General features: G+C 40.1%; 1 protein-coding gene across 7 annotated transcripts in view; it reads left to right on the forward strand.

The window, feature by feature from the left end:
- Nucleotides 1-16,643, forward strand: part of LOC5570859 (ATP-binding cassette sub-family G member 1) — a 129,623-nt gene that overhangs the window by 65,276 nt on the left and 47,704 nt on the right. For all 7 annotated transcript variants that reach the window (XM_021848098.1, XM_021848092.1, XM_021848096.1 and 4 more), the window contains exons 5-6: nucleotides 2,783-3,363; nucleotides 3,437-3,556. In XM_021848098.1, coding sequence (XP_021703790.1) covers nucleotides 2,783-3,363; nucleotides 3,437-3,556 — 701 coding nt within the window. The remainder of the gene's footprint in view (nucleotides 1-2,782; nucleotides 3,364-3,436; nucleotides 3,557-16,643) is intronic.

Genomic DNA, 16,643 nt, shown 5'->3' on the forward strand with positions numbered 1-16,643 from the left:
ATACTTCTTTTTATTTTCATCTGATTTTCAGTTTTCAACCCTATCAAAACATCTGAGACAGTTCGTACAACAGAGGCTAAATTAAACACAATCCCACTTACAATTCACTATGCCCCCAAACTGCTATATCACCTTTACTTCACATTAAACCATTGCAATTATATTTTCATTTTTGATCGAACCCTAGCCGTTTCAGTCGTTGATTCCTTTCCAATACAAGACAGTTTTGATTCTTTTCTAGTTCTTTTTTTTCATACCCTTTCGCAAAGCACGTTTTCAAGCTGAGCACTCACTCTTAGCTATCGCTCCCTTGCGTTTTCTCCCGTTATCCGCTAAATATTATACGCACACTACAATCGAACAAGATCTCAACTCGAAACTTCTTTTCAATGTCATGCAACACTTGCTTCATTAAAACCCCTCAACACATGATTCCACCTAGAATCTCACAAACCCTTCCATATTCTCATTCAACTCGATCTACGCCAACCCACAAATCACAAAAAAATACATAAGCTCAGCTTTTCGGTTCAAGCCGTCTCACTCGCCTCAGCGTTCCAGTATAGCTTTGATACGCACACCAACACCAACCCGTACACACACGACCATTTTGCTTTTGATCTACGTCAATTTTCGTTTATCTCAAAATGTCTCTTTTCGGAACTTTAAAAAAAAAGCAGCACTTTTACAGTGACCGGAACGACGAATCCCCGTCACTAAAATCTCCAATTTCATTTCTGCACTAAAAATCACGGCGATTGAATTTTTCTTCCGACACCACTCTTAGCACTACACACAAGAAACATGTTTGACCTTGAAAAGGCGAAATAAAAACGCCTAAATGTAGGAAATATCTTCAAGAGATTCGGCATTGTTTATAGTGTTTCGTTAATTTTGCTGAAATGAAGATAATAAAGCAAATTTTGACAGCCTTACACTTAAATCCAATTCACTAAATCAACCGGATAACTTATACTTAATCGCTACAATATAAAGACGGTAAGAAAATCAAAAAATGATTAAAAATAAAACTTCCATATCTTTCATACCATCTTTACAATGAGAATAGTATTTTGTGAAATTTTCAGCTTTTTAGAAGATAATTTATAGGTTGCTCAAAGACGGTGTAGATTATGGGAATTACTTCAGAAAAGTTTTGAAAAATATTCCAAATACGTCCGTACTGTAATGCAAGTACAAACTTATTATTTCAAAGTAAAAACCCATTCTTCAAACCCTAATAAGGGAAGTTGCAAGAAACCCTTATAAAGAAATGGGCCAACAACATGAAAGAGACAAACAATCTCTGACTGCGTGTTAATATCCAATATCAGTCATCGATCGATAAAACCGTTCGAGTGATTGCCGTCAGTATATGAGCACATTGAAGCCTCATGTACTTTGCTTGTGTTGGTAGCAAAGCTCAAAGCTCTGAGTCAACCCTTCTCCAATAGAGTAGCTAGGTAGAATACAAGACGTAGCACATACAAAAGCGTAGAATTTCTTCGGTTTTCCATAAGGCTATCCATGAGGACTTTCCGCGATAGGACTGACAGCCAAAAGTGTGCATGCTACCGAAACAGAAGGGTAAATAAAGCATGCGAGTGCTACCAGAGCTTAACATTTTCCTTTGTAATCGGACGGTCACTCCGATCGTGAAACGTCAAAAGCTCACGATAAACAACAAACCAGCTAATCGCATCTGTCTCATGGATTGCCTTATTGTCAATCGTTTGATTAGACTATGGGCAAGCATATTATACATCCAGTGTCGTGGACTTTGTCGTCATACGATAAACAATTGGGGGTCCAAAATGTATTGGTGTGTCCAAAATAATGAAAAGCAGTGCTTCACAATTCAATTATTTTCGACGATTTTTGGATCCTACATGACCGTATGGGCATTTTTATCTCGTAGACGTTTTTTAGTTTTTCTCTACATTTTGGAATGTTCTTTGACTTACGCTGTGCAATTAATTAGTTGAGACAAAAAACTAAAATGACTTCCTTAGGGGTTCCAAAATACGACCGTTACCCTACACAGCGAAAAAATTCTCAAATTTACAAGGAACGTAATTTTTTATGATATTCATGTAAAAGGAGTTGCAACTGAACATTCAATGATAATTTATGTAAACTGTCTCATTGCATTCGAAAATGCTTGCAATCTTGAGTGAAACTGAAACACTTCATGATCTTTCATCCAATATTCGCCAATGCTTTCTTGCATCTTGAAAGTGAAATTGAAAACAAGAATGCGCGGTTTACATGATTCTACGCTGAATATTTTGTCGTCAGCTTGTCATTCCATGTGCATTATTTATGATTGAATTTTCAGCGATAAAATCGTGTGAACCGAGTCGTTTTGCATACAACATTCTTCGAAAGAAGACGTTTCGCGTTCAATATTAAGGATTTTGGTAACAATGTTGTATATAATAGATGTGTTTATAGGTTTTATCATTGAATGATACATGAGAAATGGCTTTGCATAAATGAGGCAAAAATTACGTTACGTGTAAATCTAAGATTTTTTTTGGTTTGTATGTGAAACTACATCGTCTTTAGGCCACATCCTAAATATGCTGAAAATTTCAAAGAACACTATTTTTATCGTATGAATGGCAATGAAGGTTGGATATTTGAACTATTTTGAATTTTGATCCACCCTACTGTAATATATCACAATGACTTCTATTTTAGAGTATGGTTTTTGTTTCTGAAATAACCAATTATTTGTATTTAATCAACCCGATTTCCTATCTTCTTTCTCCACCACCAGATCCTCCGGCGTCAGTGGATTGGTCCAAGTAAACGGTAAGAACCGATCCAACAATTCACAAAGCTTCCGGAAGCTGTCCTGCTATATCCAGCAGCACGACGCCCTCCGTCCCTGGCTAACGGTCAACGAAGCCATGAGTTGTGCAACCCACCTAAAGCTCGGTTTCAGCATAAGTCCCGAAGAGAAGAAGAAGCTGATCGAAAAGATCCTCTTCATGCTGGGACTGGAACAAAAAGGAAACACCCCAACCCATGGTCTATCCGGAGGCCAGAAGAAACGTCTGGCAATCGCCCTGGAGATGATCAGCAACCCACCGATTCTGTTCCTGGATGAACCTACCACCGGACTGGACAGTTCCTCCTGTACACAGTGCATTTCCCTTCTGAAGCGGTTAGCACAGGACGGCCGGACGATCATATGCACGGTTCACACGCCAAGCGCCCTGCTGTTCGAAATGTTCGACAAGCTGTACAGCGTTACCCAAGGTCACTGCTTCTATCAGGGCCCGGTCAAAGAACTGCTGCCGTTCTTGTCCAATCTGGGATACAACTGCCCGAGTTACCACAATCCGGCCGATTTCAGTAGGTGTTTGGTTGAGCTTGCGTGGTCGAACGGAGATGTTTGAAATGTTTCTTTTTTCCTATTCTGTTACAGTGATGGAGATTGCGGTCGGAGAATACGGAGCCGATGTGGGCAAAGTGATAAAGGCTGCGCTGAAAAAGTACTACGAAATGAGCAGTGAGTGCATTAAGCTAGATCCAGTGTTTGACGATGGTGAGTGCAATTATGAAGTGCAGTTTAGACGTTGCGCAGGGCTGGTCGCGGGGTTCACCTTCAAAGATTTTAACAGCAATGCTTCATCATGTATTTTATATGAAGTTTCATCTGTGATAACTTAACGATTACCTTCAGAAAATTTAATGGTAATGGTAATGGTAATTATCTGGAGAAATATTTGGAAATTTCCAAGGAAGGCATTGAAGTATTCATAATGCCTTCCTTTGAAAGTTTCTTGGAGAATCTGTCCATTAAGGAATCTTGGAAAGAAACGCGGAGTAGTTGTAAATGTTTTTAATTTTCGGTTGGAATGTTAAGGAAATTTTTAACGACATCCTCAGAAATTCTTGATGGAATCATTGCCGTAATTTCTAAAAAAAAAAATAGAAAAAGTATGAGTTGAATTCTTGAAGCAGTCTTGCTCGAAAATGGGGAATTACTAAGTATATGACTTTCTGAACGAATCTCAAGAGAAATTTTTCAAGGAATCTATGTTGTAGTTTCTGAAGGTATCTTTGGAAAAGTTTAGTGTTTAAATTCTTGAAGAAATTCTGAATGAATATCTTGAAAGAATTACTAGAGAAATCCGTGACAGAATCACTGGAAAAAATCCTGAAGAAATTTTCGGAATAATACGTGAAAGGAACTTTGAGCAAATATCTAAACTGCAATCTGTTGGAATTTCGTGGAGATGATCATGGAGGTGACTGAGGTCTTCAAAGTTCTTATCGTTTAAACACTTAGTCGCTACCAGCCCCGCATTGCGGTGTGGGTTCATGGCTTTCCGCTGAACGCAATGATGGATTTAATTTAGTCGATGGAATTTGGATTATGATGTTTATGGCAGATGTGGAAATAAGCAATCAAGAATAACAAGTTCACCTATCCAATTGCAAATTAGTCATTGAAGATATCAATTAGAGAGACCACAAGATGTAACCAACCACGAGTCACGATCTGCCCATATATCTCTAATGCCATGATCGTGCCGCTTACTGGTACCATACTGAGCAATGGGCAATATGTTCAATGGTTGATTGAAGCAGCGGCAGCGAAGGGCTCTCCATTCGCCAAGAACCGTAACGCCACTGTATGCGAATGGCATTGCCTTTCCGTCGTGCATCCGTGGCAATTAATTTACAAACAAGTCCTTCGGTTGATACGTTGAACCTTGCGACAAAGCGTGCCTACCTTCTCGGCCTACCAATCAGTCAAAGGCGCGCGATCTGTTAGTTCATGGTCGAGCCCTTGCGTATGCGGCGATGGGTGGAGCATAAGGTGGACCATTTTTACATGAGAAAAATCAAACTGAAAAAAATCTTTAGTTATACCCCCGGATTTGTTCGTTTGGATGCCTAGAAGCTATTGTGAAAATTTGCGCGAAGAAAAGAAACATCTTTCCGTTTTATTGCAGTTTCTTCTATATTTATTGAAGAATCTTCAAATCAATTATGAAAGAAATGCATCGACTACAGCACCATCTACAGTACCGTTTTTTCATATATTTGGTCGATTTTCTCCATACAATTTTCAAGCTTGTTTAGTCCGCTTAGGATCAGACTGATTTCGATCAAAATTTCACAGTAGCTTCTGGGCATCCAAATGAACAAATTTGGAAGGTGCAACTTAAGATTTTCGTAGTTTAATCATACGACCCACCCTAGGGAGCATTATCAGAACCGAGTCAAATTCTTCTGGCAAGCATCGAGCGAGAAAAGATGCGAAACTTGTACAATTCCAGTTGCGGACGTTTTGTTTTCTTTTCGGATTCATGCATTGCTAAACGATGAGCAGGAAATGAATCACGCGCGCACTGCCCTCGTCATCATACTTTGTTATGAATATTTTACAACGCTGGCTGATGATGGGTGTGAGAAAGCTGGTAAATGAGTTTGCATTATTCACCAAGTAACAATGATGAGAACGAGAACTAATCGGGATGCGAATACTCGTTTTGAAGATGCGTGCTTCAGAATTCGAATTATTATTAGCCTTCAATGGTGGTTAAACAAGGACGTCCTACTCCCTGGAAACCTACAGCTCCATGTCAGATACAAATATTGGAGTAGAAAAAAAATCAATTTGCATGACAATCGCTGATACGAAACATCAGTTAAACTAATTTTTTTTTTTACTTGATCATTTATTTATTAGGCTCATGCGCCATTAGGCATTACGGAGCCGAGTTCTTTTGATTTTATTTACAAATTCATGGTGTTTTCTTAATTTTCTATGTTAGTTTTGGGGAACCGAAAAACTCGCGGTTTGGTCGAGGTTAGGGGTAACAATAATTTAAAGGAAGGGATAGGACAATGGGATCGTTCCGTTGACATTCAGCAGCTTTAGGGTGTGACGTGTTTGCTTTGCTGCTGGTCGAACGTTGAGTGGACAATGACAACCTGTAACGATACAAAAAGACGGGTTTCGAGGGGACACAAGGTGGACAAGTGGACCGACAAGAAAGGGGAGTTAAACAAGAATGTTAGCTTGTTTCAAAAAATTGTACATAAGCTTCATGTAGACAAAGTCAAGTTTACCCAACACATCCCTAATGTCTTCCTTTTCTGGTTTCCCTTGGGCCCTGAGGGATGCACAAAAATCAGATCTGGCAAAACCGTATTCGGGGCATTCCCAAACTACGTGGTTGATATCTTGGTAACCTGCACCGCAGCTGCAGTGATTGCTATCTGTGAGCCCTATTCGATAGAAGTGAGAGCCTAGAGAGTAGAGATTGGACATAAGACGACACATTACCTTAATAAAGTCTCGGCTTAAGTCCAACCCCTTGAACCACGGCTTCTTCGATACCCGCGGGAGAATGGAATGTAACCACCTGCCCAATTCTCCGGCATCCCACTTTTGTTGCCAGTTGACCAATGCATGTTGACGAGCCATTGAAAAAAATTCATTGAAGGCAATTTGTCGATCATAAATATCGCCTTCCATAGCGCCCACCTTGGCAAGCGAGTCCGCTTTCTCATTGCCCGGAATCGAGCAATGCGAAGGGACCCAGGCCAAGGTGATAGTATATGATTCATTCGATAGAGCACTCAATGTAGATCGTATTTCACCGAGGAAATACGGAGAGTGCTTTACCGGCCTCATTGAACGAATAGCCTCTATGGAGCTAAGGCTATCCGTAAAAATGAAATATTGATCAGAGGGAAGAGAGGCAATTCGCTCTAATGCGTAATGTATAGCCGTTAATTCTGCGATATACACGGAGCAAGGGTTCTGAAGTTTATATGCGACGCTATGAAACTCGTTATATACACCAAATCCAGTGGAATCATTTGTTTTTGACCCGTCTGTGTAAAACCTTCTATCGCAGCTGACGTGACTGAACTTGCTTGCAAAAATTTTTGGTATTTGCTCCGAACGAAGCAGATCTGGTATTCCACGGATATCTTGCTTCATGGTCAGATCAAAAACTACAGCGGAACTTGAGAAGTCAGGGAAGCAACCGTGATTGCAAAGATTCAAAGAAGGGTTAACCTCCAGAGTCATGTACGCGTAGTACAATGTCATAAATCTTGTTTGAGGATTTCGTTCGATTAGCTTCTCAAAATTTTCAATTACCAACGGGTTTAACACTTCACAGCGGATGAGGAACCTTAACGACAATTCCACGAACCGATCTGATAAAGGCAGTATTCCTGCTAACACCTCTAAGCTCATGGTATGAGTCGAGTTCATAAAGCCTAAAGCGATCTGAAGACAGCGATACTGAATACGCTGGAGCTTCAGAATGTGTGTTTTCGCGGCGGATTAGAAGCAAAAACTACCGTATTCAAGAACCGACAGAATCGTGGTGCGATATAGCTTTATCAGATCATCCGGGTGGGCTCCCCACCATGTTCCTGTGAGTGTACGCATGAAGTTGATTCGTTGTTGGCACTTCTGATACAGATATCTAATTTGTTTTCCCCAGGTGCATTTAGAATCAAACCAGACCCCTAAATACATATGTGATAAACCTTGAGAGAGTTCCTTACCCATGAATTGAAGCTCTAGATCCGCAGGATTACGCTTCCTAGAAAAGACAACTAACTCAGTTTTCTCCGGAGAGAATTCGATACCCAGCTTCACAGCCCATGCAGACAAATTGTCCAGAGTATCTTGCAACGGTCCTTGCAAATCGTCCGCCTCTGGTCCTGTGACAGAAACAACGGCGTCATCCGCAAGCTGTCTTAACGAGCAATTTCTCATGAGACAATCATCAATATCTCTTACGTAAAAATTTTAAAGAAGAGGACTTAAACACGGGGGAGACCCATGTAACTTATTCGCAAAGTTGTCGAGTTTCCATGTGAGAAAAACATATGCTTCTCAGACAACAAATTGTACAAGTAGTTGTTCAAAATCGGGGAAAGTCCACACTCGTGGAGTTTGTCTGAAAGGACATCTACGCAAACTGCATCAAAAGCCCCCTTAATATCCAAAAAGACTGAGCCCATTTGTTCTTTTTGAGCATAGGCCAGTTGAATTTCAGTAGAAAGCAACGCAAGACAATCGCTCGTTCCTTTGCCTCTGCGGAATCCAAATTGAGTATCTGAGAGAAGGCCATTCGATTCAACCCATTTGTCCAGCCGAAAGAGAATCATCTTCTCTAACAACTTTCGAAGACACGACAACATCGCAATAGGACGGTACGAGTTGTAGTCCGAAGCAGGCTTTCCTGGTTTTTGGATGGCAATAACTCTCACTTGTCTCCAATCATCCGGAACAATGTTGCTCTCCAAGAATGCATTGAATAAGTTCAACAAGCGTCTCTTTGCGACGTCTGGGAGGTTTTTGAGCAAGTTGAACTTAATCCTGTCCATACCTGGGGCAGAATTGTTACATGAAAGGAGAGCAAGTGAGAATTCTGCCATCGAAAAAGTTGAGTCCATTTCATTCCTTTCGTCTGGATAATCTCGTGTGATCGTTTGCACTTGGACAGAATCCGGGCAAACTTTCTTGGCGAAGTCGAATATCCATCGAGAAGAGCTTTCACGATCCTCGTTTACCGATTGTACGTTCCGCATTCTTCTACCGACCGTCCACAAGGTTCGCATCGAAGTTTCCCGTGATAATCCGTTGACGAAGTTTCTCCAGTAACCGCGTTTCTTCGCTTTCACGAGGCTCTTGAACTTGCGGTCAAGAGAACAATACTGATCGTAGTTATCGCGCGTGCCACGTTTCCGATATTCTTTAAACGCATCTGATCTTTCGCGATAGACTCCGGTGCATTCGCCATCCCACCACGGGGTGGGCGGCCGACGTCGTACTGAAGATCCTGGAACCGGTTTACGCTGAGCTTGAAGAGCTCTGTTTATAATCAACGCGGATAAGAATTGATATTCTTCCAGCGGTGGAAGTATATCGACCGATTGCTCACCTACGGAGATCGCTTCAGCGTATTTTCCCCAGTCGATATGCTTCGTGAGGTCATACGCTACGTCGATCTGGTGTGTTCGACACGAATTATTGGTAACTGAAATTTTGATAGGCAGGTGATCACTACCATGGGGATCCTGAATTACTTTCCACATGCAATCCAATGATAATGAATTCGAACAGATTGAGAGGTCTAACATACTTGGGGGATCTGGAGGTTTTATTCGTGTTGCTTCCCCAGTGTTCAAGATTGTCAGATTGAAGTAGTCGCAAAGATCATATATTAAAGTTGCGCGATTGTCGTCCCTCGGTGACCCCCAGGCTGTACCGTGAGAATTAAAATCTCCTAGGATCAACCATGGCGCAGGCATAGCTTCGCATATTGCCGCAAGGTCTCTGCGAGATACTCTAGCATTTGGCGGTATGTATACACTGGCTATGCTGAGGCTTTTCCCTCGAGCTGTGATATGACATGCAACTACTTCAATGCCTGTCATCGAGGGGAAGTCGATTCTGTAAAAGGAGTGGAGCTTATTAATCCCCAAGAGCACCCCTCCATATCCATCCCCTCGATCCAGACGAATAATATTAAAATCGTGGAAAGAGATATTTTTATCAGAAGTTAGCCATGTTTCACAAAGAGCAAATATGTCACAGCGAGTGCTGTGTACTAAAAATTTGAACGCCTCCATATTTTTTATAAGACTTCTACAATTCCACTGTAGCACTTCGATCATATCTCCGACCTCATTGGATAAGTTAGCCATCGAAAGATATGAACGAGTCAAGAATCGGCCACTTTGAAGCTATTTGCTTTAGAAAAGGTTTCACCAAAGAAAGTGCCATGTTGATTAGGTTTCTCGTTTCGGGTGAAATCTGAAACATTTCGAAGATGAAATCCACTATCCCAGAAAGAGTCAGTTTACCGGAAGCACTGTTTGGCTCCTGCTGACGAGTTGGTTGAGTTTCTGGGCGAAAAACTGGGGCAACTGGGGTTTTAGATGTTCCCGGAAGTGACGGAAATTCTCCAGCTGAAAATTTGAAACCTGGAGGTGAGGATTTTTTGGTATTTCCGCCATTTCTTGATTTTGCCAAAGGGTTTTGAGGAGAGTTTTGAACAACAGGAACGTTCTGAGAAGCCTGTTGCTTCAAGTGCCGTTTTGTAACCGCACGCTTCCTTTTCGTTCCTGTTTCAATTATGGTATACTCTTCCCCATCCTCAGAGTCATCGCATTGATCATTATCCGGCAGGGATGCGAAGATATTGTTACTGGTTATAGAGTGGGCCGATGGAACAACAGTCGGAGCGATCTTTTTCAGCATATCTGCATAAGATCGCCTAGACCGTTGTTTCAGGGAGTTTATGGTATGTTTCTCCCGCTCTAGGTACTTCAGGCATGCACTGAGCTCGTGAGGAGCTTGGCCACAAGAGGTATATCTTGGCTCCATATTGCAGGAACCATCGGCATGTTGTTCGCCACACTTACCGCAGCGTGGTTTGTTGCTGCAGTAAGGTGCAGTGTGGCCCAACTGCCGGCACTTTTCACAGTGCATAACCGTCGGTACGTAGAGACGGACGGGTAATCGAAGACGCCCAATCACAAGGACGCTTGGTAAGGCTGATCCGGAGAAGGTCACACGAAACGAATTTGACGGCTGTTTTGAGCCATCGGGGAACACTTTGTTCATTTGAATTGCATCAAGAACAGGGGCTAGCGGAACGGCACGATTTTTAAACCCACCAGCTCCTGACATGATGTCTGCGCGAGTCAAGTTATGCTCCGTGACCACTCCATAACATTCGACCTCTCGACTGGGAATGTAGACTCTGTACTCCATCAAAAAGAGCTCAAAGGCAGCAATTTTATTCGCCTGGTCGCGGTCACCGACTGTGACACGCAACTTATCACGGCTGGGTGAATCTATCTCGAGGATACCTCGAAACGATTTTGCCAGATCCCTTTCAATTTGAAGTTTGTTCAATGGTTTACCATTCGCTTTGGGCCGAAAGAAAACCAGAAAGGGACCCTTAGATCCGGGTGGGTAAGCTTTATGGCGGGGGGGGGGGGGCGCCGGGTTTGAGGAGGAACCAGAGGGGGGAAACGCATGGGATTGGCTTAAACTGCCGGGCAGACCAGAATTAGTAACCATTTGCTTTTGAGACGAATGCGGTAAATCATGAAGAGAGGGATTAACCGTAACATCTCCTGACAATGCAGTACCTGAGTGTACTGGAGGCACAGATGAGGGAGATAAAGGAGGAGAAGGAGTATCATCATCGATGGTCTCCATAGCCTCACTATGTTGGGTTTTTAGAATTTGAGCTATCTGACCTAAAACTAACTCATCGTCAGAAGAGACTAAATATTCCGGCGAGCCCCCGCCAGTATCATTAGGTTCCATTGCGGAGCAATTTTTGCTCTACCGCAAAGGAAGGTCAACACTCTGATGAGCAACTCTAACTCTAACTTCACTTAATTTAATCACACTGTTTTCAAAGGAATTAAATAAAAACCAACTTACGTGCTATAACTAGTATGGCGAGAAATTCCTAATAGTGTAAAATAAAAAAAAAAAAAAAATAAACAAAAAAAAAATATTGACGAAAAAAAATATATAACGAAAAAAAAAATTAACAAGAAAAAAAATTAACGAAGAGAAAAAAAAATAACGAAAAAAGTATTTACAAAAAAAAAATGTAATAATAAAATAAAGAGAAAAAATATATATATATATTTATTTACAAAAAAAAAAAAAAAATAAAGCGGAAAAAAAACTAATTAATTGAGCAATAAAACACTCCGAGACCACTGTGTCACACGGTGTGTGAATATTACTCCAACAAAGTGTTTTGAAAAAATTATCAAAAAATATGCCAATTAATTGAGCGAAAGAGCACTTCGAGACCACTGTGAGAATATCACTCTAACAACGGGGACTAACAGCAACCAAGTAATGCGGATGGTATGGAACTGGAGAGGAACAATACCTACAATCTCCTTTCTGCTGCTTTAGATGCGAGGACAGATGTATCGGCGTGGTGCGATCGTCTATTTCTGCAGCTTGTTTTGATGCGATGAAACGATGACGCCGATCGCCTCACAGGACTGAAACGGCTGTCATCCACGAACAACTGCACGGAGAAAATGAAGTACTCAAAAGTGAGTTCATTTCACTCAATTCGGGGGGTTCGTGCGTTAACCTAATTTTGAGTTGATGGGGTTGAAGTTGTTTTCATTTACAGCCATGCGAAAAAATACCTACTGGCTAAGTTCTTTTCACTCAACCGGCAGATCAAATAACTCAACTTCCAGTACTGTGCCACTTACTCAAATTTGAGGTAACGCACAAAGGTTAGGTTTTTGGGTTGTTTTGCTCTTCGCTCTCTGACAACAATAGAAGGAGCGAATGAAATAGGGAGAGAAAAATAACTCAAAAGTAAGTTAAAAAATACTCAAATATGGGTTTTCCGTTTTCTCCGTGTGGAGTGAAGCCAAAAATTTGGTGCTGGAGAAGGTGCTGATTTGACAGCTGGTGCATTAAGCTGCAAACAAACCAATATCCGTTGCGGAAGCGTACGCGTCTAAGTACATATTAGAAGGAAGTTGTGAATGTTATGAGATCGGTTTTCTTTTTAATTCGCTGCAGTGTATATGGTAATGCAAGAGGAAGAGGAAGTAGAATGTATTACTATTGTTGTAATATTGAGGTTTCTATTAAGAGGTGTTGCCAATTTCGTTATCTAATATCACTCAAACCAGCACAGTTAATAAACATCTGAAAGGTAACGATCGTCAGATTCTGATTACGGAACTTATGATCAATGTTATCATGCAATAATTTTTACTAGCATATTTATTTCGCACTGTTTTTCTTCTTCCATCTAGGGTTACCATATTTGCCCTCACTGAAAAGAGTACATTTCTCGCATACTCTGAGATAACGCCCTAAAAGCCATTGGTAGCCACGTGTGTAGCTCGTTGTTTCTGAGCAAAAGAAAGAATAAGCATCCAAACCAACATCACGGGCAGGTAGATAACGATCCTTTCTTCCCCATAGCGTTGTTAAATAGCATGAAAATCCATTCAAATGCTCAGAAACAACGAGCTACACACATGGTTACCAATGGCTTTTAGGGCGAGATCATAAGTTATGCGAGATTTTTTCAATTCTGTAACTTGTGTGGCTTTGTGTCCGTGCGGTTAGTGGCGTCAGTCGTTTAGGCGTATTGTGCCACAAAGCGTGGGTTCGATTTCCACTCCAGTCGATGGAAACTTTTCGTCAAGCGAAAAATTCATCACTGGGCTACTGGGTGTTCCGTGTTGTCCGTTGCCTAATGTTCGTGATTGTTCAGTCTGTGCAGCCTTTGGCTGAAGACGGTGTAAATGGTCTTTTAAAAGAGTACTTAAGAGTACACTTAACCTATCTTGAAAAATAATAAATGCAATACTAGTTAATAACTTCGACATTTTCTTGTAAAAAATGTATGATTCTCAATCACAGCCGCTTTTCCTACATTTCTATTAGAATCAAGCTTTTTCATCAATGGTTTTACGAAATTTAACTCTTATTTTTCTTACCAATTCTGTAATACGCTTTCTTACTATATTGAGCATTGAATCTGAGTGAATCGATTTTTTCAATCAATATTTTTTTGTCAATATTCCTACATTGACTATACCGACTCGACCTTTTGTAATAATATTGTTTTTCAATCAAGGTTTGTTGAAATAATACTTTCCTTAGTACTTTGCAAGAATAATCTTAAGAAAATGTAGAACAATATGAGTTTGTGAAGAAACCAGAGAATAGTGAAACGTGGATCTAAAAAAAATCAAGCATTGTATTTTATTTAACTTTTATTAATGACTTGTTAAACATTATGAAACTTAGAAATTTGATTGATTTAATAGTTTATTTTTACGATTTACATACTTCACTTCAAAGTAAAACTTTTTCAGTCCCAAAGCTTTATTCATACAAAATAGCATTGCTAAACCGACGTTTCTAGAAAAAGTGCTTGATAAAAAAAGCTGCTTCAATAAGATTAAATTGTTCAAAACAAAGTGATTTTAAATTTAAACTGACTTTTTTTAAATTTAATATTAATAGTAAGATGATTGTTTATCAGTAGTTTAATCATTTACTGTATTGAGTATAGAGGTAACGAGCGTTTAATTTTTGTTTTGCTGATCGTGCCTACTACACGTACACTAACACAAGCAAACTTGTTAGCTGCGAAAATTAATTATTTCAAAATTGTTTTCCATCAATCAAAAATCCATTGTATCTCTGTCTAAAATAGAATTCTATTAGTTTTTTTGACACATGGTGTGCATTTCAGTTCTAATTGAATTCTAAGACTGCTTAGGAGAATTTTAATAAGTTTTAATATTCGCAAATGTTGTTTTCCTTTATTTTTTTCATTTCCAGCTTAAATTTGTCAAATTGACCATAGAGAATTTGAATTAATCCACCTAAAAGTTTTTTTAACCTTTCTGGTATGAAAAAAAAGTGTAAAATAATAATAATTTCAAAACTCACAAGAAATTTTTCGTGGTTTATCTAAGCTGAGTTGCAAAAGAGCAAAAGTATATTTTTTAATTCTCCAATTGAAATTGAACTTCGACGCTGGGTCGGTGCGTCTCTCTCTGTTTTTGACAACCCAACCGTGGGTAAATACTAAATGCAGTTTATCCAAATTAGAGTAAAAAGAATTTATTTTTTGGTTAGTCTGATTTCTCCGTGTATGGATTGTTACATACTCCGTGATCCTTCCCAAAAAACAAGAAACATAATGGACCGATGCACGAGCCAACTACCTAACGCTTGAGCGGTGCCGTGTTATTTACGTGACCATGGCAACGAGTGAATTCGGCACCGCTCAAACGTAAAATTAATGAACTCGTGCATGGACCGATGCACGAATTCACTAATTTGACGTTTGAGCGGTGCCGTATTCACTAGTTGCCATGGTCACGTAAATAACGCAGCACGGCTCAAACGTCAAATAGTGAACTCGTGCATCGGTCCATTGGTCCATTTATATAAAAAAACACCTTGGCTAGAATAATGACAGTCTCTATTTTCAAATATATGAGCATTGTTATTACTTATTTAGCTCCATTATGCTTCAAAGCATCTGAGCCAGTATGTATAGTATTGCGCAATATATAGATTAATATGTATAGTTGTCCTTTGCATTGCAGTTTTTGTTAACCAAAACATTGATTTCATTAAATTTGTCAGGCGAAATTCGACGCTTCCGCAAGCAGCGTGACATGAACAGAGCTTAAAAATCACTAGCGCCACAACAAAGGTGGCAGGCTTCAAGAACTAGAGCTTTCTTCAGAGGGTTGGATCGCCTTTGTTCTGCCACGTGGTGCGAATTAGATGGTGCCTCTTGTGGTATTATTGCCACCGATTAATGCTGGTGGTGATGTGGTTAAAGATGTTCAGTCTACCAAACTGGGCTCGGCCAATGGTAGCTGCTCCTTGTGCGGGTGCACTATCGGCAATATGCTTTCCAATCGTAGCCAGGAAAAAAACCCATATACTTGGAAAAAACACTGGTGAACTTCGGTTTCGGTATGTCACAAAGCGCGATAGTCGACTGACTCGGGCGAGCACTCAACAAGGAATGTGTTAAACTAATTGATAGATAGATAGATGGATATTAAAATTAGCAGTCTTGTTACTGTATGTTCTTTGTCAAACTCGGTTTAAATAGAAGTTTACGGAACAAGATGCAGAATGATGAGTTTTACAGCACGAGTATTGGATAACTATGACAAGTGCTGTAAAAATCGAGTTCTACAACGAACTGCGTACAGCATTTTTACAATTTCGTAGAAGACCTCTTGATAGTATCAGAAATCATATCGGTATGCATTCACCATTATTTAGCAATTGCTGTGTAAAGATTAATTACAGAACTCAAAACAGTTGCGTAATGAAAAAGCGTTGCGCAACTGAAATCAGTTGCATCATTACTGTTACGATATTGCACAATTCGGTGCAGGAAGGTAGGCCGTTTCATGATACGTTGGCGTGCCGTAGAACAGGGGGCAAATTTATCAGTTTTTTTAACTCTCTGCTATAGTATCATAATCAATAGGAAAATTATGCTCAAGATTTCATATAGGGAAGATCCCCCAATACAAGACAGCTAAGCCGCTAAATTCGTAATTCAAAAACTATTTATTTTATTGAGATATGCCATATATCAAGCGTGCGCTAGAATAAGAGCGTTAGTCGCATGATCGGTTTGTCTTCATCGATCCTCTCTTCTGCGAATAAAGGTGACAAGATGCGGGTTTGTTAGCATTTTTCATCACTTCAGACCGCTTGACAGCGATGGAATCTTGCGTGCTGAGTTGAAAAATATTAACAAACCCGCATATTGTCACCTTTATTCACAGAGAGGATCAATGAAGAGAAAACGATCATGCGACTTACGCCCTTATTATAGCACACGCTTGATATATGCTTAATAGTTTTTGTAGCGTACAACATTAAATTTGAAAATATAAATTTGAATTTTGAATAGAGAAACTTAAACGTAGATGGAGTACCGTGTACCTTTTAAATCCGCTCCTAAATGCTTATCTTTGACAGATACGCGTATTTCGACTACCACTTGCAGTCTTCTTCGGTGTCAGTTACTCGTATCCACTCTGGATACGAGTAACTGACACTGAAGAAG

The sequence above is a fragment of the Aedes aegypti genome, chromosome 2 (genome assembly GCF_002204515.2).
Source record: "Aedes aegypti strain LVP_AGWG chromosome 2, AaegL5.0 Primary Assembly, whole genome shotgun sequence".
Classification (NCBI taxonomy): domain Eukaryota; kingdom Metazoa; phylum Arthropoda; class Insecta; order Diptera; family Culicidae; genus Aedes; species Aedes aegypti.